At 47.1% G+C, this 25,867-nt stretch overlaps 1 protein-coding gene and 1 long non-coding RNA gene across 2 annotated transcripts; one reads left to right on the top strand and one right to left on the bottom strand.

The window, feature by feature from the left end:
* Nucleotides 1–303: 303 nt before the first annotated feature.
* NANS (N-acetylneuraminate synthase) lies at nt 304–24,971 on the top strand. Its single transcript, XM_072842061.1, has 6 exons — nt 304–543; nt 5,796–6,011; nt 18,440–18,539; nt 19,778–19,932; nt 22,794–23,060; nt 24,741–24,971. The coding sequence occupies exons 1-6, from the start codon at nt 412–414 to the stop codon at nt 24,948–24,950; spliced, it is 1,080 nt and encodes a 359-aa protein (XP_072698162.1). The 5' UTR covers nt 304–411; the 3' UTR covers nt 24,951–24,971.
* Nucleotides 16,243–19,070, bottom strand: LOC140641736 (uncharacterized). Its single transcript, XR_012038338.1, has 2 exons — nt 18,301–19,070; nt 16,243–17,178 (listed from the first exon to the last, which is right to left on the bottom strand). It is a non-coding gene; the product is annotated as an uncharacterized lncRNA (long non-coding RNA).
* Nucleotides 24,972–25,867: the final 896 nt, after the last annotated feature.

Genomic DNA, 25,867 nt, shown 5'->3' on the forward strand with positions numbered 1-25,867 from the left:
CAACTCCAGAGTCCGTTTTTTCCATTACACCGTAGGGACCCCGCTCCCCACGCCCGAGGCCGCCGTCAGCCTCCCGCCGTCCCACTGCCCTACGGGGAATGGTGGCTCCCGGCTGGAGCGCGGAGGCCGCGAGCACCACCGCCCCGGCAGCCCGGCCGGGAGCCCGCGGCCCCGCTCAGGAGCACCCGGCGGCCGTCCTCGTCCCGCCGCCCCGCCCACCTCGCGCAGGCTCCGCCCCCTGCCCCGATTGGCTGGCGGGAGCGACTTGGGGCCCGCGGATTGGCTGCGCGGCCGCGGGCTGACGTGGCGGCGCTGACGCGGCGGGGCCGCTGTGTGGTCCCCGCTGGGCTGCGGACCGGACTCGAGGCGGGCGGTGCGGCGCCGGAGCGCGAGGCGAGCCGAGCCGCCGCGATGCCGCTGGAGCTGGAGCTGTGTCCCGGGCGCTGGGTGGGCGGGCAGCACCCGTGCTTCATCATTGCCGAGATCGGCCAGAACCACCAGGGCGACCTGGAAGTGGCCAAGCGCATGATCCGCACGGCTAAGGTGAGGGCAGAGCCCGGGGCGGAAAAGGCGCCGGCAGGAACCGGGACCGGGGGCGGGGGCGGGGCCCGGAGCCGGGGGCGGGGCCGGAGACTGCAGGCGGGGGCGGGGGCGGGGCCTGGAGCCGGGGGCGGGGCCCGGAGACTGCAGGCGGGGGCGGGGCCTGGAGCCGGGGGCGGGGCCCGGAGACAGCAGGCGGGGGCGGGGCCTGGAGCCGGGGGCGGGGCCCGGAGACAGCAGGCGGGGGCGGGGACCCGGGACCCCGCGTGCGGCCTGGCGTCCCGCTCGCCGTGTCCGTTCTTAAATCTTTGCAGTCCTCCTACCTCTCCCCACCCTCCTCACCTGTCTGCATCCCTGCAGTTGCCTCCTGACCCGTCCTTTGCCCCCTTCGGGTGGCAGAAGGATCTTCCTAGAGCACAGGTTTGATGAGGTCGTACCCCTGCCTCAGTGGCTCCCCACGGCCCGCGGGTGGAGCCAGAACCCCTCACCGTAGGCTTCAGGACCTCAGTGACCTGGTTCCTTCCTGCCTGCTCATTGTTTCGTCTCCGACATCTTTCAGCGACCTTGAATTACTTCCAGCAAGTTCCGGAAGTTCCCGAAGTTGCTGTGATCTCCTCTCACTTGCCTTTCCTTGTGTTTGGAAAAGGAAATGGTGAAACCGTCAGGGCTCTGGATTCAAATTCAGACGCCACCACTTACCAGCCGTGTGAACACGGACTAGTTACTTAACCTCTCTGTGAGCCTCCGTTTCATCGCTTGAAAATCGGCTTGATAATAGTACTTAATAGAGTTTGTAAGAATCTAACGGGATGATTTATGTAAGGCTCTTAGCACAGTATTTGGCACAGAGGACTCAATAAATGTTAGCTATTAGCGATAGATTTATAAATATTCATTGCTCCCTCTTGGCAATTTTTTTTTTTTAGATTTTTAATTTTTTTTTATTTTTAAATTTATTTATTCATGAGAGACAGAGAGAGAGGCAGAAGGAGAAGCAGGCTCCCCACAGGGAACCTGATGCGGGCCTGGATCCCAGGACCCTGGGATCAGGACCTGAGCGGAAGGCAGAAAGAAGCCCAACCTGAGGCACCCAGGAACCCCGGCAAATTTCCATTCCTGTCCAGGTCTACTTGGATGCTTTTTTCCAACCCTTTCCCTCAAGGCTGGGCCCCTGTCATTGCTCCCATCATATTGCATTGTCACTGTCCAAGTTCCTTGCTCTCTCTGTTCAACTGTGAAACCCTTGAATGGGGGACTATCGTGTTTTTATTGTGACCTTAGTCCCCAGCATGAGGTCTGTGCTGTGATTTCTGGGTTTAAGGATGGCTCACTCCCATATTTTTCCCCCCTCCCTTCAGTCAGAGGTGTTCACCTAATGTCGTTAATTGTGATTAGGTATTTATCTTGCTCTTCGTTCAGGACTAACTCTGCTTTTATGGAAGCCAACTGAATGCTAAGTGCTTACTCTATCAGATACTGGGCTAAATGCTTTAAATGCACCATCTCATTTCATTATTATAATACAATGTGGTAGATGCTATTGTTTTCACCTTATTTTTTTTAAGATTTTATTTATTTATTAGAGAGAGAGAGAGAGTGCATGCACAAACAGGGGCTAGAGGGAGAAGCAGGGTCTCTGCTCAGCAGGGAGCCTGATGTGGGGCTCTATCCCAGGACCCCAGGATCATGACCTGAGCTGAAGGCAGATGCTTAACCGACTGAGCCACCCAGGTGCCCCTATTGGTTTCATTTTAAACCCTCTGAGAAGTGACTTGCCCAAGGGCACACAGCTAGAAAATACTGGACTGCAGAGGTTTGTTCCTAACCGGAGAGCATAAGCCTTTGTGTGGTAACATTATTTTCTAGAGGGGTAGTTCCTGCTCTTAATTTATGTTCCCTATAAATTCAGAGGTGAGAACTCTGAATTCTGAGGTTGTAAAAATCCCCAGAGACATTGAAGCCGTAGAAACAAAGTTTTTTTCCTTCTCTTTTCATTGTGGAGGTTAGTTCTGGGGTGAGGGGAGGAAAATGCAGAGGTTGAGGCTGTGGTACAATGGAAAGAGCACTGGACTGGTGTGAAGATAACTATTTACTAGCTGAATAATTTTGGGCAGGTGCTCTTTCCTCCCTAGGCTTCAGTTTCACTTATTTTATAATGTATGTGTGTGTGTTTTTAAAGGTTTTATTTATTTATTCATGAGAGACTCACAGAGAGAGAGAGGCAGAGAAACAGGCAGAGGGAGAAGCAGGCTCCCTGAGGGAAACCTGATTCGGGACTGGATCCCAGGACCCGGGGATCCCGACCTTAGCCAAAGGCGGATGCTCAACCGCTGAGCCACCTAGGCGTCCTGTGTTTTTTTTTTTTTTTTTTTTTTAAGATTTATTTATCCATTCATGAGAGACACAGACTGAGAAAGAGAGAGAGGCAGAGACATAGGCAGAGGGAGAAACAGGCTCCTCACAGGGAGCCTGATGTGGGACTCTGTCCTGGATCCCAGGATCACGACCTGAGCTGAAGGCAGGTGCCCAACCGCTGAGCCACCCAGGCGTCCCTGTGTTTTTGTTTTTAAACTTAAAGTAGTGGAATATCTTGAAATCCTTGTATTTTAGGATTTTTTTTTTTTAGTCTTTGTTGCCAAATAGTCACATTCCCATGTTTAATTACCCAGAGTTGCTCATACAATAAATGAATCTATTTGCAATATTTAAAGTTGAGTTCAGTTGTTTTTATTTTCCTACAACAAAATATACCATCATAATTATATAATATATATGAACTGTAAACATAATTAGAGATTTACTAATTGAATATACTTTTAACTTCCAAATTTTGCTGCAAAGTGATCATCACACCTTGGCCCATCACACCTTAGATCCTGGGGTTTTGCTGCTTGTTTTTTTGTGGGTGTTTTGTTGTTGTTGTTGTTGTTGTTGTTGTTTTCTTTTTGCCAGGAGAGAATCAATAAAAACTTGAACAAAGAAACCATCAGCATTATAGTAAAACAGGGACAGTGATTGTGTTTTCTGAACCTGGAGTTTACCATAGAATGAAATAGATTAATAAGTAATTCAGTTTGGGGTGCTTGGTTGGCACAGTCCATTAAGTGACTGGCCCTTCGTTCTAGGTTTCAGCCCACGCCCCTCCCCTCCCCACTGCCACCAGTTGGGGTCGGCTCCAGGCTCAGCTGGGAGTCTGCTTGGGATTCTCTGTCCCTTTCTTTCTGCCCCTTTTGTGAATGTTCTCTCTAAAATAAATAATTTTAAAAAAAGAGAGAGGAAAAATAAATAAAAAATAAAAAGAGGGATCCTGGTGGCTCAGTTGGTTGAGTGTCTGTTTTTGGCTCAAGTCATGATCCCAGGGCCCTGCATCTCATCAGGTTCCCTGCTCAGCCGGGTAGAGGTGGGGAGGAGTGTCTACTTCTGCTTCTCCTTCTGCCTGCCCCCTCTACTCCTGCTCTGTCTCTTGCTTTTTCTCAAATAAAAATAAATAAAATCTTTTTTAGTAAAAGAAAGAAATCACTGAGTCTTAGGAAGGAAGTGGAGGAAAAAGAAAGAACCTGCTCTTCTCCCCAGACAACTGCTGTCACGTGGAATGTAGTAGAATTTTTATCTGACCTCTTGTCTCTAATAGTTTCTGCTACTTCACATCTATCTTCTTTCTGTAAATGAAAGGTTTGCCCAGAGAAGACGCTCTTTCACTTTTTGAAGGTAAGTTCACTCCTCGAGTTAGAGCTGAGAAGCCAGGGGTGGAAGCAATGCTCTGTGAACCTCTCCCCCCTTAGTTTGCTGGTGGCCTGGCATAGCTGGGTTCCAGGTGGCAGTCATGGGCCAGGAGACACACGTTCTGCAGCCTTAGCAAAGCGATCTGTCCAGCTCTGCCAGAGACTCACTGTGCGGCTTTGCTCAGGTTTCTCTGGGATGGGGGATCTTCCTCTAGACAATGAGAACTCTGTTGCCCAAGGTCACTTTCATTTCTCATGTTTTTTGAACCTTCCTGACCATGCCATCTTGTGGTCTTTCCAGGAGTGGGAACAGCACTGCTAGCACAGATATTTCTGGAAGTGAGGTTTTTAGCAATGTGAATAACTCTGTCTATAGAAATGTCAGTGAGCTAGAGACTTTAGAGGATTTTCCTTAATCTTTCTATTGAATGGTTTTTGTTTTGTTTTGTTTTTAAAGATTTTATTTATTCATGAGAGACACAGAGAGAAGCAGAGGCACAGGAGGAGGGAGAAGCAGGCTCCATGGCGGGAGCCTGACGTGGGACTCGATCCCGGGACTCCAGGATCGTGCCCTGGACCAAGGGCAGGTGCTAAACCACTGAGCCACCCAGGGATCCCCCCTCCTTGAATGGTTTTTAAAAGCAGTTGAGGGGCACCTGGTTGAGGGGCACACTGAGGTGGCTCAGTTGCCTAAGCATCTGCCTTTGGCTCAGGGTGCTGGAATCAAGCCCCCACATCGGGCTCCTTGCTCAGTGGGGAGCCTGCTTCTCCTTCTCCTGCTGTTCGCCCTGCTTGTGCTCTTTGTCAAATAAATAAATAAAATCTTTTTCATTTTTTATTTATTTATTTTTTTAAATCTTTTTTAAAAAGCAGTTTTGAGAGATTGGGGGTTGATTGGCAATAGAATTATAGATTTTATACTTGAACAAGCTTTTATGTTATAGCTTCTGTTCAATAAGGCCTAGGCCTTTCTAAGTCTTGTTTGTTTACTTTTTGTCCCAGAACCTCTTGTTCAAACAAGATGCCATGCAGAAAAGCACAAGTGCAAAACAGCAAAAGCAGAGTTGTTTCCTGCCCCGTGAGGGGCTCCTCAGAACAGCTGCAGGTCCTGGAGCTAGCCCAGGGCAGCTGTGTATGGAGATGGAGATGCTGAGTCCTGAGAGCGGGAGTGACTTATCCAAGAGTGAGGGTCAGGTCCTGACTGCCTCTCAACTCTGGCCCAGTGCTCGTTTTGCTGTCCTCTGCTGAGTTATCCAACTTAAAATCTTCCTTAACTGTTTAATTATTTTTAATATAAAACAGAGTGGGGAAAAAAGTGCCCATTTTTTGGTTCCTTTTGCATTTTAAGGGGGGAAAATAGGGGAGAGCCCCATCCCCAGCCTTTTCTTCCTTTGAGACTTTCTTGCTTCTCCTGTTCCTCTTTGCCTGTCATTAGTTGGCCTTATTTTTAAAGATACAGATGTCAGAGCATTTACTCCTACATTTACCTTTTCTCTGAGAATCCACGACAGGTGTGTTGTATGTTTGTTGCAGGAGTGTGGGGCCGATTGTGCCAAGTTCCAGAAGAGCGAGCTGGAGTACAAGTTTAATCGGAAAGCCTTGGAGAGGCCCTATACGTCCAAGCATTCCTGGGGCAAGACGTACGGGGAGCACAAGCGCCACCTGGAGTTCAGCCACGAGCAGTACAGGGAGCTGCAGAGATACGCTCAGGAGGTTGGCATCTTCTTCACGGCCTCGGGCATGGATGAGGTGAGTCCTCATAGGGCTGCTGTCATTTGCTACAGGTGCCTGGTGGCTTTTGGCCCAGAGTCAGCTCCAGCATTTGCTCACTTGAGACTTTTCTTGTGCTTTGTGGACCTAGAGTTCCGTGTCACATTAACTGCATCAGTGCCTAACTAAATGGGAGGCCATGGGGAGCAGAGGCCCGGTGAGATTTGGTGGGAGGAGTACCAGAAGTTTCCAAACAAGTTGTTTTTGGGAGGAGGGGGGCAGCCACACTAACATCCCTGAGTCCCCTAAGCTTGTGGGAGACCCCAACCAGACCAGTTTTCTCCCAGCAGAAAGTGGCCTGGACTAAGAATCAGGAAACTTCCCTTCTGATAGGGATCTGCCCCTGCTGAGTGGCCGTGGCAGATTTGGGTGGGTGGGGGGCATCAGTAGTTGTCCTGAGTGGCTCACAGAATGGTCATGCTGACATCCGGGGAGGGTTCCTGCCAGTGCCAGGGACCCAAGAGGGTCCCATCTGCTCTGTGACCTGACTCTTTGAGATTCCCTCATGAACTCTTTTTCAAATGTCAAAATTTTAATTGTAAAAATAATAAATATCATAGGAAGTTTAGAAACAGGAAAAACTGACCCATGCTCCCTGTCTGGTGGCTCTTTTTACAGATTTCCTCCTGAAGTTTTTTATGTGCATGTTTTATTGCCTGGTTGCAACATTTGGGAATATTTAGTTCTGTGTGTGCTTTTCCCATTTAACATTATACCACAAGCTTTTATCCATATCTGGGCTTTTTTTCCAGCTTTATTGAGATATAATTGACATCTCAGTCCCCACGTCTTGTGCTTAAAGTTATTTTTTTTTAACTTTTATTACTATCTTTTGAGAGAGCACACGCATGTGAGCACATGGGCTTGAGTGAGCGGGGGGGCAGAGGGTGAGGAGAGAGAGAATCCAAAGCAGGCTTCACCCTCAGCTCAGTGCAGAGCCCATTGTGGGGCTCCATCTCACGACCCTGAGATCATGACCTAAGCTGAAACCAAGAGTCTGTCGCCCAACTGACTGAGCCACCCAGGTACCCCATGCTTAAAGCTTTTGATAGCAATGTAATATTTCTTTTTAAAAATTATTTATTTATTTATTTATTTATTTATTTATTTATTTATTTATTTATTTATTGCGGCGGGCCGGGGTGGGGGGTGGATGCACAGTTGGGGCGGGGGTAAAGGGAGAGAGAAACTTAAGCAGACTCCATGTTGAGCACAGAGCCTGATGTGGGGCTTAATCTCACTACCCAAGATTGCGACCAGAACCGAAACCCAAAAGTCAGATGCTTACCGACTGCACTACCTGGGAGCCCCAGCAATATAATACTTTTTTAAAGGATTTATAACATACCTAACCATTTCTCTAGTTTTGGACATGCAAGTTACTCTCAGTTTTCTGTGCTTATTAATAATACTGAGATGAACATAATTTTTCTGTATTTTATGTTCTTTCCATAGGATAGCTTTGCAGAAATAGATGATTAGATAAAACCTACAAGCGTTATTATGGCTCTTGAAACAATTGGAATGCTTGTAGTCGATTAGACTATTTGAAGCAATTCCGGTTCATTTTTGTAGGCCTCCCTGACCGTTTGTGTCACTGTTCCAACCCCAAAATATGTCTGTAAATTGAGTTGAAAAGAAACATAAGTCTAGCCTAGGCTGTTGTAGTTTTAATGGGGTAGGGAGGCAGAGAACCTAGGCATCTTTGGGAGACAAGTCCAGGCCTCCGTTCTCTAGCACAGATTCATCCCTTAATTTGCAGCTTTCGTAAGCATGACATTCTTTGGATCCAGTTGTACACTTGATGATCATAATTTCCTACTTTTGAATGATAAGTTCTGGCTTACAAAGCATGTTCACTTACAGTAAATGTCTTATCCTTACTCTGCACCACTCGGCAGCTGAAGAAATAGAGGCTCAGAGGGGCCAGGAAGGTTGTACAAAGTCATATAGCTAGGAGAAGGGTCTCGAAGGCAGATCTGATGCCTGGTGCTGTGTGCTTTCTTCAATCCTTCAACTCTGCCTGGGCATCAGGCCAGGTGTGTGTGTGGCTTCAAGGAGCTCAGCAGGGCCTTTGGGCTTCCCCCTTGTTCTTCACCACCTTGATGTCAGTGGCTGGAGAGTCTCTGGGCCCGAGAGCTGCTCTGGGGACCAGGAGATGGATTTTTTTAAGGAAAGTGTTCCTTGAGGAGTTCCGGGGCTTTTTCCTGATCCCAGCTCAAGTAGCATATCCTTGGGAAATTCTTCATATTCCCCTGCTTGGTTCAGGTGCCTCCTCTTGTGTTCTCCTGATGCTCGGTACTTGTCTGATTGGGTGTGAACTATACCATCTCCCTACCAGACTGCTAGCCCCGCAGCATCCCTAGTTCCTGGCATGCAGTAGGTGATTGGGAGGTATTTGTTGAAGGAATAAATGAGTGAGCCAAACCAAAGAGAGGGTTAGTGGTTTTTATCAGATCCTTAAAGGATCTGTAAATCACAAAAGCTTAAGCAGGAAAGAACATGTGCTTTAGGATCTGAAAGACTTAGGTGTTGTTTTTGGCCCTACCATTAATTAATATTTCTTGAGTATTTATGAGGTACCAAGTTTTATGCTGAGTATTTTAAACATATCAACTCATTTGCTCCTCTTAACAACCTCTTCAAATAGGACAGTTATCCCCATTTCACAGGAAGGTGTCAGTAGTCACTAACCTCTGGGTCTGTTTCCTCATAGGTAAAGGGCAAGGCATTATTAAAATACCTAACATGCAGGCTTGTCTTCTGGAGCAGGTGAGACCATATACGTAAAGCACACGTCTCAAGGCTGGGCACTGTGTGTTCACTGTGAACCCGGATCCTGGCATTTAGTCCATCCTGATCTTAGTACATGCCAGTACACGCTAAGTCAGTGCCTGGTGAAAGGAAAGTCACACCTAGAAAGTGACATTTGTTTTGGTGATGTGCTTGCTTACTTCATGTACTATGAGTTCACAGCATCTTGGGATTGCTCTTTGGCAGTCCTCTGGAACTCAGGCACTCAGAGACAGCCAAGCCCTCATCCTCAGAGGGCAGGTTTGGGTTCAGGAAACTACTGATCCTTCTTGTGCCCAAACGTGAAACTTTTGGTCTGATTGACGTAGTAACAAGTCAGTAATGAGACAGGGCCTGCAAAGCTCTAGGGAGAATTTCCAAAGCTTATGGCAATATTCTGGATCATCCCTAGTGTTGCCTTTGGAATAAGCCTACAGTCTTTCCCAGAGTAAGGACTTTGAGAAACACTCTCATTTGGAGGACTAAGTCCTGAACCTGTTAAAAATAATTAGTCTTAGGGCGCCTGGGTAGCTCAGTCAGTTCAGCATCTGACTCTTGATTTTGGCTCAGGTCATGATCTCAGGGTACTGAGATTGAGCCCCATGTAGGGCTCCACACTCACTGGGGAGTCTGCTTAAGATTCTCTCCCTCTGGGATCCCTGGGTGGCGTAGCGGTTTAGTGCCTGCCTTTGGCCCAGGGCGCGATCCTGGAGACCCAGGATCGAGTCCCACGTCGGGCTCCTGGTGCATGGAGCCTGCTTCTCCCTCTGCCTGTGTCTCTGCCTCTCTCTCTCTCTCACTGTGTGCCTATCATAAGTAAATAAAAATTAAAAAAAAAAAAAAAGATTCTCTCCCTCTCCTTTCTGCCCCTCCCCAGCTTGTAGGCGCATGCACTTGTGCACACTCTCTCTCAAATAAATAAGAGAGAAAACAGAGTGAGTGAGAGAGAGGGCAAGTGGAAGAGAGGGACAGGAGGAGAGGGAGAAGCAGGCTCCCTAGTGAGCAGGGAACCCGATGTGAGGCTCGATCCCAGGACCCTGGGATCATGAGTTGAGCTGAAGGCTTAACCAGCAGAGACACCCAGGCACCCCAATACATAAATCTTTAAAAAATAAAATAATAAAAATAATTAGCCTCGGTGGTGTAGTCACTCCCCTGTCCTCTACCACGTAGTTGTTTCCCTAGGACAGTTTTTCTAAAACCTGACGAAAGAAAGGGGAAGTAGAAGAAAGTCACATGGGAGTTCCCTTGCAGTGACACCAGAAAGCAACAATAACAAATGAGAGTACTGGGAGGAGTGTGGCGGTGGTTCTCAAAGTGGGGTCCGGGAACCCCTGGGGGAATCAGAAGACCTTTCAAAAGGTCCACCAGGTCCAAACTGGTTTCATAGTGATACTCCGAGGTGATTTGCCTTTTTTTTTTTTTTTACTGGCATTCTCTCCCAAGTGTATAGTGGAGTTTTCTAGAGGCTGCGTGGCATCATTCTCCCAGCATTGGCTAAGGAAAGGTGTGCTGTGTGCTCTTGTGTTTTAGTAACACTCTTCTCACAGACCACACGATTCAGCAGTTAAAGTTAACAATTCAGTTGTTTTTAGTATATTCAGAGTTGTGGTGGCCATGACCACAGTCGACTTCAGTGCATTTTTATCATGTATCCATTCCTAGTCATTTATTTCTCAATCCCCTCTGTCCTCCCAGCCCTAGGCCACCACTTATCTTTCTGGCTCTGTAAATTTGGGCTTTTCTGTCACTTATTTGCTTTTCTGCAAAAAGTTTACCTCACAAGCATATGTCTCTAAACATGATAGTGTTGTGTGCTGTTGAACTTCATCGAAACATGATCATGATGCATACAGTCCTTTGGATTCTCTCAACATTCTGTCTGTGAGATGCACCTGTGACTGCTGGGATAACCAGAGTGAGACAGTATGTGGTTCTGTGTGACTGGCCCCTTTCACGTAGTAATGCGTTCAAGGTTCATCTGTGTTGTGCTTGTGTCAGAGCCTTTCTCCGCAGCACTTCTCTCTGTGTTATTGCTGAGTAATAGGCAACATTATGGATATGCTACATTTTTTTTTACCCACGTATCAGTTGATGGACATTTGGATTGTTTCTGCTTTTTGGCCATTAGGAATAATGCTTCCATGAACATTCTTGTACAGGTTTTGTTTAGACGTGTTTTTATTCTCTTGGGAGAGATATGGTAACTCTCTGTTTCACTTTTGGCAATTGCCAGACCGTTTTCCAGAGTGGCCGCAGCAGTTTACAATCCTCCCAGCAGTGTGGGAGCGTTCCGGTTTCTCCACAGCCTCACCAACATTTGTTGCCATCTGACTTTCTGATTCTAGATATCCTAGCAAGTGTGACATGGCATCTCATTGTGGTCTTGATTCTCATTTCCCTGCTGTTTAGCGTCTTTGCATGTGCTTCTTGGCCATTTGTATACCTTCCTCAGAAGAATGTCAGATCCTTTGCCAATTTTTAGTTGGGTTATTTGTCTTTATATATTCTAGATATGAGTCCTTAGATACATGAAATCCCATTCTCTGGGTTGTCTTTTCACATTTTGGCAGTATCCTTGGAAGCACAAACATCTTTAATTTTGATGACCTCCAATTCATGTTTTTTCTTATGTGCTTGTCTGTTAAAAAATTTCTCAGTTTTAAGGGTGCCTGGGCAGTTCAGTCAGTTAAGTGTCTGACTTGGTTTTGGTTCATGTCGTTTCTCAGGGTTGTGAGATTGAGCCCTGCCCTGGGCTCCATGCTCAGTGCTGAGTCTGCTTGAGATTCTCTCTCCCCCTCTCTCTGCCTCTCCAGCTAGTGCCTTCTCTCTAAAATAAATAAATAACGTCTTAAAAAAAATCTGTTTTAAACTACAATGTAGTATTTCCACAGAGCTATCAGTCTGGCTAAAACAAAAAGTAACAATAACACCAACTAGTGGCAAGGACACAGAACAAATGAATTGTTCATACACTGCTGGTGGGAATGTAGAATGGTATAATCACTTGGCAAAATAATACGGCGCTCTCCTTTTTCTGAACACAACCTTATTTTAATACAATTCGCATGTGGTATCCTATCACAGTTCACTCAGAGTATACTGGTAGTTCCTTATAAACTGGACACATACAAAAATTTTGGCACCTATGTGCCAAACCGATGTTACCTGAACTTATTGGGGTAATCATTTCACAATGTATATGCATATCAAATCATGGTGTACACCCATTGTTATGTGTCAGTTATAGCTCAATAAAAAAATAACTACTTATTACATACCTAAAAAAAAACAGCAGCACAAACTAGAGATGTGCTCATCATGTAGCCCGCCAGGTGTCTGTCATTTGGTAATTTATCCCCAAAGAAATGAAAACTTAGAGTTCACAGAAAAACCTGTACACGCATGTCTGTAACAACTTTATTTGTAATAGCCCGCAAACTAGAACGACCCAGATAGTTCTCTGGCAGGTGAATGGTTCCAGCCATAAAAAGGAATGAAGTGCTGATACATGCTGCAGCTTGGATGGATCTCCAGGGTATTGCGTTGAGTAAAAAATCCAGTCTCGGAGGGTTGCATACTATACCATTTAGTTTCTTATTTTTTTTAAAGATTTATTTATTTATTTATTCATAGAGACACAGAGAGAGAGAGAGAGAGAGAGAGAGAGAGGGGCAGAGACATAGGCAGAGGGAGAAGCAGGCTCCGTGCAGGGAGCCTGACGTGGGACTCGATCCCAGGTCTCCAGGGTCACGCCCCGGGCTGCAGGCGGCGCCAAACCGCTGTGCCACCAGGGCTGCCCTACCATTTAGTTTCTATAGCAATCTTGAAATGATAAAATTACAGTGATAGAGAGCAGATGAATGGTTGTCAGTGGTTAGGGAAGGGAAGGGAGGCAAGTGGACGTGGCTATAGAAGCCTTGGAGCGGACATCTGGGTGGCTCAGCGGTTGAGTGTCTGCCTTTGGCTCAGGGCATGATCCTGGAGTTGCGGGATCCAGTCCCACATCGGGCCTCCTGCATGGAGCCTGCTTCTCCGTCTGCCTGTGTCTCTGCCTCTCTCTTTCTGTGTCTCTCATGAATAAGTAAATAAAATCTTTAAAAGAAAAAAAGCCTTGGAGTGATGGCACAGTTCTGTATTGTCAGCTTGGTAGTCAGTCATGATTCTGTGCGTATGGTACAACTGCATAGAATTGGATACACACACACACACACAAGTGCATCCGTGTAAGAATGGTGACATCTGAATAAGACCAGCAGACTCTGTCAACATCCCTTACCCAGTTGTGATTTTATGCTCTAGTTTTGCAAGGTGTCACCATAGTAGAGGGAACTGGGTGCTGGGTGCATAGGCTCTCTGTGTGTTATTTCTTACAGCTTCATGTCAAGCTATAATTATCTCAAAATTAAAACTTTAAAGTTAAAAACACTCCAAATTCCTTAGTTTTACTTTTAATTCGATAAATAAGAGTAGATGGAGATAGAACCTACATAAGCAAAAACCCTGTAGAGTCCATAGTCATTTGTAAGAGCATAAAGAGCCAAACCTTTGGGGCCCCAGGCCGAATGGTGCATACCCAGGCTGTATGGTCACCTGTTTAAGATTTGAGTTTGAAGGTGCTGCTGCTGTCATCCGTGGGGAACCCCTGTGGAAGTGGTTCAACCTCTTTGTGCTTCTGTTTGTTCAGCTGCAAAGCAGGGTTAGTACCTGAACCCATCTTGCAGGGTTGTTGTGAGGATTACCCATGATTGTTGACACACAGCGTAGCACACAGCCAGCTTGGAGCAAACGTCAGCTTACCGTTAAGGAGGGCAACCAGACGGAGTGTCAGGACATTGGCCTTCTTGCCTTGGCTCTGCTGTAAGTTTATCTCAGCTTGGTGGCTCCCTGCCCTCTCTGGGACTCAGTTCCCTTTTGTGTGTGAACAGGCTGCCGTCCAGAGGCTCTCCCCACTCTGATGCAGAGCCAAAGAAGATCTCACCAAGGCCACTCGCACCTGGGATGAGGGCTTTCCTCCTCGGTCCACGTTGCCAGGCACCCGGATGTGGACTCTGAAGGAGGGAGAGCACCTCTGTGCATCTGTGAGGCTTGCTTAGGAAAAGTCACTTGTGTAGGTCGTTTACCCCCAAGTGGCCCTGAGGTAGAAGCAGGAGCAGCTGGGAGAGGAGAAGAGCCTGGGTGTTGGTGGTCAGGGTCTGCCTCTTGGCCTCACCCTTTGGTTCCTTTCCCTCCACTCCCCAGGAAGCCCTTCTGTTGGCATGTGCGACACATGCTCTGCAGCCACACTCTCTGAGTTCGGGTTCTGGTGCTGATTCTTTGTGGGTTCAGGCTCATCATTGAAACCCTATTTGAGCCACAAGTGTCCCATCTGTAAAAACAGAATAGGGGCACCTGGGTGGCTCAGCAGTTGAGCGTCTGCCTTTGGTTCAGGTCGTGATCCTGGGGCCCTGGGATCAAGTCCTACATCGAGCTCCCCACAGAAGCCTGCTTCTCCCTCTGCTTATGTCTCTGCCTTTCTCTCTGTGTATCTCATGAATAAAAAAATAAAATCTTAAAAAGGAACCAAGATAATAAAGATGCCCACCCCACATGGCTGTGGTGAGAGGTCAGATGTGAGGGCTGCACAAAATCTGCATCCACCGAATGATAGCTGTTCTGTTATTTAGGACCCTTTGGAGCTGTTTTGCCTCATATTGTCTGGACAGGGAGGCTTCTCTGTCCTAGGATTGCCATTTGTTCCCAAGTATCTTCCTGGCTGACCTGGGCAGAGGCAGTGAGGGGAAATGCATTCTTAAGAGTCTTTCTAAGAGTTAATTTGCTGGCCAGGTCCCTTTCCTGAACCAGCATGTCCTGTCTGCCTGGCTGTTGGAAGTGGGTTGGTCCCTTGTTCTGTGTTTACCTGGCAGGTGGCTCCGAGTATTTACCACCCTGACTTCCTTGTGGACGGTAGCCATTTATCCAGTGCCTGGTTTCTCCACTCTGTGTGCTGTCCCAGGGTGTTCTTCGTATGCTGAGGAAAGGTTACAGTGTGGTGGAATTGTATCAAGACTGAGAGAACTACCAGGGCACCTGGTCAATGCTGCAGAGAGGTGCATGGAACAGGGCTGAAATGAGCAGAGTTCCTTAGGACTAAATGGAGAGTTCTATGGAGAAAGCAAATGAAGGCCATGACCGTCGGGGTGGCCCCTGAAAGACATGCTGCCCTCGCACACCAGTGCCCTGTCCTATCAGAGCTGCCCTGTGGGATGCCCTCTTTCCATTTTCCACAGGACCTCAACAGTCTGAGGATGGGGAAGGGGCTCTAGAAAAATCCCAGTTCCTCTTCTTGCTTTTGTCACCCCTCAGATCAGTGGGTCATGACATGGAAAGGGAGTTCTGTGGCCACACATTGTCGAGTCTCATTTATTGATAATTAAGTACTACCAATTAATTATTAGTAATAAAGCCTGTCTCCCCCGCTCCCCTCTAATATACAAGGATTCTGAGTTGAATAAGTTTGGGAAACACTGGGATTAAAAAAAGCTAGACGAGTGTCTTTATTGGGGACCGTCTAAGAGGGAGCAGTGCAGCATTTCACTGAAACCAGGTTGCTGGTGGGCCCCTTTCCTGCACCTGTCAGCCCGTGGATGCGCAGGGAAGGCCCTGTCGGTAGGGCTCCTTTTAGACAGATGGAGAAAGCCTTCGTGCTGGGGTGGGAGGGAGGGAGAATTGTGAGGCTGCCTGGCTGCACGGTACCCCGACGTGGAAAAGGGTTGGACAGCGGGGTGAGCAGGCCTAGGGGAAGCCCGAGAGCCTGTGGAGAACGAGGTGGGGGGGGGCAGTGGCGCTGACTGCACCTAAGGGGCCCTGGGCACGGCTGTACGGCTGTACCGTCTGGGGTCTGTCTGCACCATCTCTGCAGTTGCCACCCTGTGCAGGTTACTCCAAAGTGGAGTGTTCGGAACGCCACTAGGTGGGGCTGGGTCTCCAGGAGGACTGCCACAGCCCATTTTCCAGCCCTCCCAGGTGAGCTTCTGTGGAGTGTTTCTCCTGCGTTTGACCCCTCCATGCTCCTGCTCACCCTGTGCCTCTCCTCTTTGTGCCCTTGGGGATTTGTCATCTGATAAGCCCTTCTCGCAGAAGTTGAACACTGTTTTTGTTTTGTTTTTTTTTTAATTTGTTTTTACTGAAGTTCAATTTGCCAACATATAGTATAACACCCAGTGCTCATCCCATCAAGTGCCCCCCTCAGTGCCCATGACCCAGTCACCCCATCCCCCCGCCCACCTCCCCTTCCACTACCCCGTGTTCGTTTCCCAGAATTAGGAGTCTCTCATGGTTTATCTCCCTCTCTCATTTTTCCCACTCAGTTCCCCTCCTTTCCCTTATAGTCCCTTTCACTATTTCTCATATTCCCCTTATAAATGAAACCATATGATGATTGTCCTTCTCCTATTGATTTATTCACTCAGCATAATACCCTCCAGGTCCATCCACATTGAAGCAAATGGTATTTGTCCTTTCTGATGGCTGGGTAATATTCTCTTGCATATATAGACCCCATCTTCATTATCCATTCATCTGTCGAAGGGCATCGTGGCTCCTTCCACAGTTTGCTATTGTGGACATTGCTGCTGTGAACATTGGGGTGCAGGTGTCCCGGCACTTCACTACATCTGTATCTTTGGGGTAAATACCCAGTAGTGCAATTGCTGGGTCGTGGGGTAGCTCTATTTTTAACTTCTTGAGGAATCTCCACACAGTTTTCCAGAGTTGACGTTGTGAGAGAAGGAAACTTAGCATAGGGTTTCCCTTTTACAGTAGAAAACACTCTCTCCATCTGCCAGATAGAGAAAAGTAGGAGAGGTCGACTTTGTTCAGTAAACCCATTAGAAGGAGTGTTTTTCACTTCCATCATAGAGCTGGTGAGACACACATAAACAGGAAGGGTGAGAGAGAACAACACGGAGGGGACAAGAGAGGCGAGGGGGAAAGCCAGCAGAGGGCAGACGGCAGGAACCGCAGCGAAGCTAGCTTAGCAGGCTTGGGTGTAGGGGGCACTCAGGCCACGCTGCACCGTGTCTCTTGGACCCAGGGCATTGTGAACTGCCTGTGAACTGTTCACTGGCTGGTTACCCACTGAGTCTGGCTCCCCGGCAGCTCTCACCTTCATGATATTAGGGGATTTACACACGAGGAAAGTTAGTCTCTGCGTGTGGCCAATGATTGAAGGAGCTTATCACCTGCAGGCAGGATGGAAGGAAGCTGAGGCAACGGTGGGTTGATTTGAAGAGCCTGCTGGCAGAATGACCTTCTCACACTGTTCCTAGCCACCCCTGTGCCCTCTGGGTTTTCAGGCATGATGGCCTAATGCCTTAAAAAATAGGATTCACAGAACAGCAGTGGCTATATTACCAGGAACTTAATAGAAACACAGACCCACGGGTCCCTCCTTAACCCAGCTGAATCAGAATTTGCATTTCATTTGAGCAAGATCCCCAGGAGATCGAGGTACATTTATTAAAGTGTGAGAAGCAGTGACCCAGCCAATCAGGCCTTCCAAACCTACTTATTTTTTTTTTAAGATTTTATTTATTTATTCATGAGAGACACAGAGAGAGGTAAAGACATAGGCAGTAGGAGAAGCAGGCTCCCTCAGGGGAGTCCGATGCAGGACTTGATTCCGGGACCCTGGGATCATGACCTGAGCTGAAGGCAGATGCTCAACCACTGAGCTACCCAGGCATCCCCCAAACCTACTTCTGAAACCCAGGCAGCATTTTACAACAGATCAAACTTAGATATTTGGAAACATTCTGAGACCTTGATTCTCCCCACTTCTGATTTCCAACTCCAATTTTTAAAAATAGTAATAAGAGGTAGTTTGGGGGAGTTTTATAATTTGTTAACAAGCTGAGATTTTACTCTTAAAACTTGCAACCTGCTGATTCTGTTAGCATTTGTTGACATTTGCCAATTTCCTGATCCTGAGTCTTATTAACGAATCCTGGTGGGGGCGAAGGATGGTGAAGGGCCCTCGACAGATAACCTTAAGCAGTGATGTGTCCAAAAAAAAAAGTGATGGAAGTTTGTTTTTCCTGTGGGCAGTGTTGGTTTAGGGGCTGAGAGGGTTTGGATTTGATGGGCCCTGCCACCTGTGGATCACCGTGTCAGGGCTGAGCCATAAAATGCTCCATTTTTTCCACTTGGGGCAAGGTTTGAAAGGGCCTCTCTTCCTGGCTGTTTGGTTTTAGATAAAGGGTAAGGCCTTTGAGGGACATTCACTTTCTCACCACCTGGATTTCTGGATCAAGATTAGGTCATAACCCTTTTGCGTTTGGACCCTGGGCACCTGAAAAAGGAAGGGTCTGGCCTGGGGTCCGATTCTTTTGCAGAGTTCATGGCCAGTACAGGCCAGCATGCAGTGTTTGTTGGACAAACAGATGGGTGGCTATGAATGAACGTTGGAATTTGAATGAAATGACTGATAACACACCTTTGCTTTCAGGTTGTTGTGAGAGGCCCTCTTGCTGGGCAAGAGGAGGGATTTTCTGTTTGTCTGTGGCTCCTCGCCTGACTTGAGGACAGTGATTTTGAACAGTGGTGAAAAAGAGCTCCTTCTTTGATTTTTATAGATGGCAGTTGAGTTTCTGCATGAGCTGAATGTTCCGTTTTTCAAAGTTGGATCTGGGGACACTAATAATTTTCCTTATCTGGAAAAGACAGCCAAAAAAGGTAAGTGTTTAACTTTTGCCCTAAAATGAGGAAGTTCCAAATCTTTTCATTTTTGCTCCTGTAGTAGAGCCCACTAAAGGAGTCTCCTTGAAGGCATTAGAAACCTCTATTCAATTAACATATACTCCTACTTTTCTGTGTGCTGTCTTGAAAGGAAAGAAGTTAAGGATAAGCCCATTTTTATAAGAACTTTAAAAATGAAAAATTATTTTATTTTTATTTATATGAAATTGAGGATATGGCAGTGTATACGGAATTTCTTAGAGGAAGTTCAGACTTTGAGAAATAGTCTGTATGTCTATCATAACATCTAACCTCTGCACGTTATGGTCTGTAAAGGGGTTTTGCAACATGAATCGTCTCATTTGATCCTCATAACAACCCTGGGACTGAAGCAGGTTATATGATTATGATGCTTTGTACTTTTTTTTTAGTAATAAATTTATTTTTTATTGGTGTTCAATTTGCCAACATACAGAATAACACCCAGTGCTCATCCCGTCAAGTGCCCCCCTCAGTGCCCGTCACCCATTCACCCCCACCCCCTGCCCTCCTCCCCTTCCACCACCCCTAGTTCGTTTCCCAGAGTTAGGAGTCGTTATGTTCTGTCTCCCTTTCTGATATTTCCTACCCATTTCTTCTCCCTTCCCTTCTATTCCCTTTCACTATTATTTATATTTCCTCAAATGAATGAGAACATATAATGTTTGTCCTTCTCCAATTGACTCATTTCACTCAGCATAATACCCTCCAGTCCCATCCACGTTGAAGCAAATGGTGGGTATTTGTCATTTCTAATGGCTGAGGAATATGATGCTTTATACTTATTTCGCAGGTGAGGCATGTGGGGACCACACAGCGGGGAGATGGCAGCTCTGGGCCTCACACGTACTCATGCCGTTGAGTTGGGGGGGCAGTGCTCGCCTTACCCTGCTGTGCAGCCTCTTAATCCACTGAGGTGCTCATGTTTCTCTGAGGGGTGTGGAGTTCCTCTGCCCCCTGAATTCAGTTCGCTTTGCTAGACAATAATATTGGGGGCGAGGGGAGTCTACATTTCCTCAGCGACGAGGGCAGGAGTCCACCACGCTCCCCTCTCCCCCCGCCAATGGCTGGCACAGTGTTTGCGAGCTGTCTTTGGAGTTCATATGAATGATGAGACCAGCAGCTGGGGTATGCGTGAGGGAGAGTCAGAACCCGGAAAGGGAAAGTGATGACGGTGTTGGTGTTGGGTCACTCAGGCCGCCCAATGGTGATCTCCAGCGGAATGCAGTCGATGGACACCATGAAGCAAGTCTATCAGATTGTGAAGCCTCTCAACCCCAACTTCTGCTTCCTCCAGTGCACCAGTGCATACCCGCTCCTCCCTGAGGACGTCAACCTGCGCGTCATCACGGTGAGCAGGCCGTGGTCTGATGAGGCCGTAGCAAAATGGCATCTCTTGGGCCATTTACTGTGGGAAAGATGGGGCCTTTCTTATAGCCAAAATTCTCACCTGTCTTGACATGCTTCATGTCATTTGAACATCCATTGGCAATCTTGCTGTTAGAGAATCAAATTAGAACCAACTGTGCAGTTAAGGAAGCAGGTACATTCTAAAGAGGGTGATTATAAATTAAATGTTCTTAAAACCAATCTTAATTTTTCCCACTCTGAAATTCAAGGTGCGAGCTCTCATAATTGTCTATATATACATTTTTTATGCTATATGTATTGATCATCAGGGGTCCCTCCTCTGTGAATTCCTTAATTATATCCTTTCTTAGTATGTTGGGTTTTTTTGTGTGTGTATGTGATAAAATATAAGATTTACCATTTTAACCATTTAGATGTGTAGTTCAGTGGTATTAGGAACATTCACATTAAACCACCACCATTCATCTCTGGAACCTTTCCATCTTCCCAAACTGATACTCTATGGCCATTAAACACTGACTCCCCATTTCCTTCTCCCACAGCCCCTGACAGGCACCATTCTGCTTCTGTCTCTAGGAATTTGACTACCCTAGAGACCTCTGAGTGGAATCATACACTATGTGTCCTTGGTATCTGTCTTCTCTCACTTACACACTGTGTGCAAGGCTTCTCCGTGTTGTAGCACATGCCAGCATTTCATTCCTTGTTAAGGCTGAATAATACTCCATTGTGTGTATATAGCACATGTTGTTTATCCATCCCTCCATTGATGGACTTTTAGGATGTTTCCACCTTTTGGCTATTGTGAAGAATGCTGGTAGGAACACTGGTGTACAAACATCTGTTGGGCTTTCGTCATACTGAGTTGTAGGAGACCTTCTTGAAACTTCTGGCTTTTCCTGATCTGTGCTATTTGCTGGCTCTGTTATTTTCTGCCTGTAATTCTGAGCCTCGGTGAGGCTCAAACTGGTCACAGTAACGGTCTTGAGGGAGCTTTCTCTCTCCCAGGGTTTTGTCTACTCCACCTCAGTCATTTTACAGATGGCGAAATCCAGTCCCAGAGGGAAAATGACTTACCTGCGTGAGATCTCACAGCACCTTGGTGGCAAAGCTGGATCTAGAATCTTTTGTCTCTTGTTGTCTCAGGCCACCTCCACCCCTCTCTCCTTGTAGCACCTGAAGCTTAACTTAATTAGAAACATGTATATGTAATTATCATACAAAACCACTATAGTTATATAGTGGAATTCTAAATAGACACAGACACATAATCCCAGTATTGCAATTAACAAGTTTCCTTTTATATTTTCCTTTTGGTAGTACAGTATTTTGACATTCTTGGGTTTTTTTTTCCACGATAGTGTAAGCTTTTAGATATGTTGCTATACATTCTTCATATTTAAAAAAAATGAGCCTTTTTGAAAACTGACACTGCTACCTTTTTTTTTTTTTTTTAAGATTTTATTTATTTATTCATGAGAGACAGAGAGAGAGAGGCAGAGATATAGGCAGAGAGAGAAGCAGGCTCCTCACAGAGAGCCCCATGCAGGACTCGATCCCTGGACCAGGATCATGTCCTGAGCCAAAGGCAGATGCTCAACCACTGAGCCACTCAGTCGTCCCTACTGCTACCTTTTTACCTAAATTTCTATCTCTCCCAGGTGATAGATTTTTCTCCATTTCTCACTCATCTCTAAATTATATCATTCAAAAATTTTAAATGTGATTTTTAAACTCAAATAGCTCTGAGATATATAAACATTCTCTGTAATCTCATCCCACAGAGATTACTATCATCAACAATTTGCCTTACGTGACTCCAGATTATTTTCCTTGGTTTTCTTTCTCTGTGGATACAACCCCCCTTACCCTTCCATTTTTATCCAGGGTGCCGTAATATCCTCTCCTGATACTGGAGGACAGTGAGGGTTGGTCGCCCACCCAACCCCCACATCTTGGGCCCAGCTCACTCATATTCCAGCCGTTTGACCCTGCAGCCTCTATTCCCTTGTCCATTATATGCCCTCTAATCTGGTTTTTGGGGCCTTTGCCACTCAGCTGTCCTAATCTTATATTAAACCCCATCGGACAGCTTGAGTGGCTCAGCAGTTTAGCGCCGCCTTCAGCCCGGGGTATGATCCTGGAGTCCCAGGATCGAGTCCCATGTCAGGCTCCCTGCATAAAGCCTGCTTCTCCATCTGCCTGTGTCTCTGTCGCTCTCTCTCTCTCTCTCTCATTAATTAATAAATAAAATCTTAAAAAAAAAAAACCCATCTGGGTCTTTCTACTACACTTAAGCTTTCTGGTCTGCCTCAATGACAGGACTCGCTTGACGAATGTCTGCTGTTGCATTCAGTGAATTATAGATCACAAATTAGTTAATTATTTAGCATTTCCACCAAAGGATTGTTTCGAGATTGGGCTGTATATATTATTGATGATGATATTTGTGCATACAGCACACTTGCTTTCAGCAGCTCAGGCTAATTAAATGTGGCAGATGTTTTTTGACTGAGTTTAGGTATTTAGTTATAGTTCTCTTGTTACTCCAGGTGGTTTGTGCCGTGTGAAGCATTCTTAGAGTGCATTCTTGCTGAGAGTAGCCATTATTTTTGGAGCATTCCAGTGTGCTGAGTGCTTTTCACGCATTTGGAGCAGCCCTGGACAGGTACCAATATCATGTCAGGAGTTAGAAGCTCAGAGAGCTTCAGTGTCTTGCCTGTAGTTGCACAAATAGTAAGTGGCTAAACTGGGACTCCAGCCTAGATCTGCCTGACTCTTCACTGTGTGCATAAAATGCTACAATATTTAACCGCCCCCCCCCCCTTTTTTTTTTTGAAGGAATATCAGAAGCTCTTTCCTGACATTCCCATAGGGTATTCTGGGCATGAAACAGGCATAGCGATATCTGTGGCCGCAGTGGCTCTGGGTGCCAAGGTGCTGGAGCGTCACATAACTTTGGACAAGACGTGGAAGGGGAGTGATCACTCAGCCTCGCTGGAGCCCGGAGAGCTGGCTGAGCTGGTGCGGTCCGTGCGCCTCGTGGAAAGGGCCATGGGCTCCCCGACCAAGCAGTTGCTGCCTTGTGAGATGGCCTGCAACGAGAAGGTGGGTTCTCCACAACCCTGCTGGGCTCCACTGTCTTGGGAGTGACCATACTTGCCAGGAGAGTTGGTATTCATCTTGCCTGAGCCCAGGCTGACCCACAGAGTCTGGGGTCATATTAGCAGCAGGAGGAGCATGTCACTTAAGGGAGCATCAGTAGTTTCAGCAGTCTCCTAGAATCGTGTTGCAGTTTTCCTCCAAGCCTCTGAAGCCTTTGAGGCTCTAGACTCTAGGAGCTGTCAGGGGGGCAGGGTTGCCTTGTGAGACACTTGGGTGGTGAAGTCCTACTCCTTTGGAGTAGGTGAGCCTTGAGAGACAATTGGGCAGAAGGGTTCCATGAGGCCAGCAGGAGAAGGAGGCATCCGTAAGCAGAGGTGGCCCTGGATAGGCGGGGCGGTGGCTTGTCACTGATGGAGGATGATACGGATCTTCCCCGGGGAGCAGTGTGGCTGTACAGCACTGACCATCAGACAGATGGGATGGTGGGGCCAAGGAATACTGCCTGGCTTGCTGACCATCTAGGCTTCTTGGAGACCGTGGCCTAAACCTCTTGGCCTCTGGTCACAGAGCCAGGCGTCCTGGGGCTGCCGACAGTGCAGGCACTCCTATTCTGCTGTGGCCGTCTGGGTGGAGGCAAAGACCAAACAGCAGGCATGTATGAGGAATGTGGTCATCTTTTATTCTGGTAGGTCTTGATTGCTTCCCTCAAATTAAAGGTGCCTATGTACCAGGAAATGAAAATAATAGTAAAAGGCAACAAACTGCCTGGCAAAGGAGAAGGGGAGAGAACTGCACCAGAAGGGCAGAAGGAGAATTGAGCCCTTAATTTGGTTTTGAGTCTCTCAGCTCCCTGGGCAAACAGTGTTATACAGCAGGATGATGCGTCATCTGATGACATCCGCTGCTGACCTTTTGTCCTGGCACGCAGCTTTAGAATTGATTCTTTGGCCCTTACACGGAGGATATCGAGTGATACAGTGATTTGTTCATCAGCATTTATGGACAAGACCTAGAAAGTCTGGTCATGAGCTTCCGGTACCCTTTATTCCCCTCACCTGCCTGTCTGCCCCTTTGTAGATGGTCCCCTTTCCCGTCCTCTGAGTAGCAGCATACTCAGGCTTGTGAGCCCCCCCCATATCCTTATTTTATTGAGCAGGGTGGCCCTAAGTTTTGTGTCCTCTAAGAGCATTGGGCCAGAACTCAGGATCCCCATTCCTTGCAACTTGGGCCAAGTTATCTGCCCTCTGTGGACCTGTTTCCCATGTTCAAAGTGAGATATTGAACTGGATGATAAAAGTAATCATAATTTTTATTTATTGGGAGCATTCCGGGTAGATTGCAGACATTATTATTGCTAATCCTTACAGTTGTCTGACAAAGCTGAAGGCACTGTTATTTCCCATTTTGTAGAGAAACTCCACCATGGCTTGTACCCACCTAAAGGGGATTTGGACCTGGCTCTGGCTGTAGAACCTGAGCTCTTTCCTGTGTAGTTTATCCAAAAGCCCCTCCTCTGAGCCTCTGAGTACACCCCACACCCCACACTTTTCTAGGCCCCGAGGGTTCAAGAGGGTCACTACTCCCCGGTTATCCTGTGAAAACTGGTCAGGGACCTTAGGTATAAAACAACACGTGCCAGTTAATTTCTATGAGGCCGGCACTGAGTCTTAATTTTATCCGCAGCTGGGCAAGTCCGTGGTGGCCAAAGTGAGGATTCCAGAAGGCACTGTTCTAACATTGGACATGCTCACCGTGAAGGTGGGTGAGCCCAAAGGCTACCCTCCTGAAGACATCTTTGGTCTAGTGGGCAAGAAGGTCCTGGTCACTGTTGAAGAAGACGACACCATCTTGGAAGAATCGGTAGAAAATCATGGCAAAAAAATCAAGTCTTAAAATAAAGTGCCATTCTCTGAATTGCCTGCTGGTACTGTCGGGTGAGGTGGGACACGAGTGCTGGTCTTTAGAAACCTGGCTTTCATCCACTCATCCTCCCGAGACACACATTTTTGGTCTAGGCACTGTCACACCCGTAGGAGGGATACAAACGAAGAGCAAACATGCCAGTCTCTGCTTCAGGTTGGCTGGCCCAGAAGGAGTGGTTTGCTCAAAAGCAAATTATTGTTGTCCATTTGCTGTGTTGGGTACACAGGTGTGTGTGTGTGTGTGTGTGTGTGTGTGTGTGAGCTGGCTGTATAAGGTACTCTTCTTTAAGCCTTAATTCATCCTGCCCATAAAGCCAGTCCACATGACCCGAAATGTCGCTTCCCTCCAGGCCTCCAGCTGTCTCTTCTCCATTGCCCTGATTCCCTCCCCGCCCTGGAACTGTGTCCCCAGTGAGCTGCATAGCGGTCACTGGGCGTCAAAGAAGAGGTCAGGCGTCTTGCAGGCTGAAACTTGCTGAAAATCTGCATATCTCTATGAGTGAAGAGAGGGAAAGGACATTCATTCCTTCTTTCAACAATATAGAGGTCTTGCTGTGTGCCAGGCTCTGCTGTAGGTACGGGGATAGAGCAGTGAACAGCCCACATTTCTTCTTCACGGAACTTCCACTCAGATGGGGATAGGGGCACAGCAAACCATAAGCATAGTAAGTAAATCACAGTAAGTTAGCAGGTGATATGTCAATGGTGGGGAGGTGGGGGTGGGTGGGAAATAGGGCTGTGTAAGGGACGTGGGGAGTGTGGGCTCAGCGTTTTGTAGCTTGTGGTGGTAATGCTGCAATCAGCCCTTCCCTATGCATCATGAAATTACAAACCTAGCTAACAAGATCCTTAGCGTTCTACTTTGTTGAACAGCAGCATGAACAAACC

Source organism: Canis lupus, chromosome 10 (genome assembly GCF_048164855.1).
Source record: "Canis lupus baileyi chromosome 10, mCanLup2.hap1, whole genome shotgun sequence".
In the NCBI taxonomy this organism is placed as follows: Eukaryota; Metazoa; Chordata; class Mammalia; order Carnivora; family Canidae; genus Canis; species Canis lupus.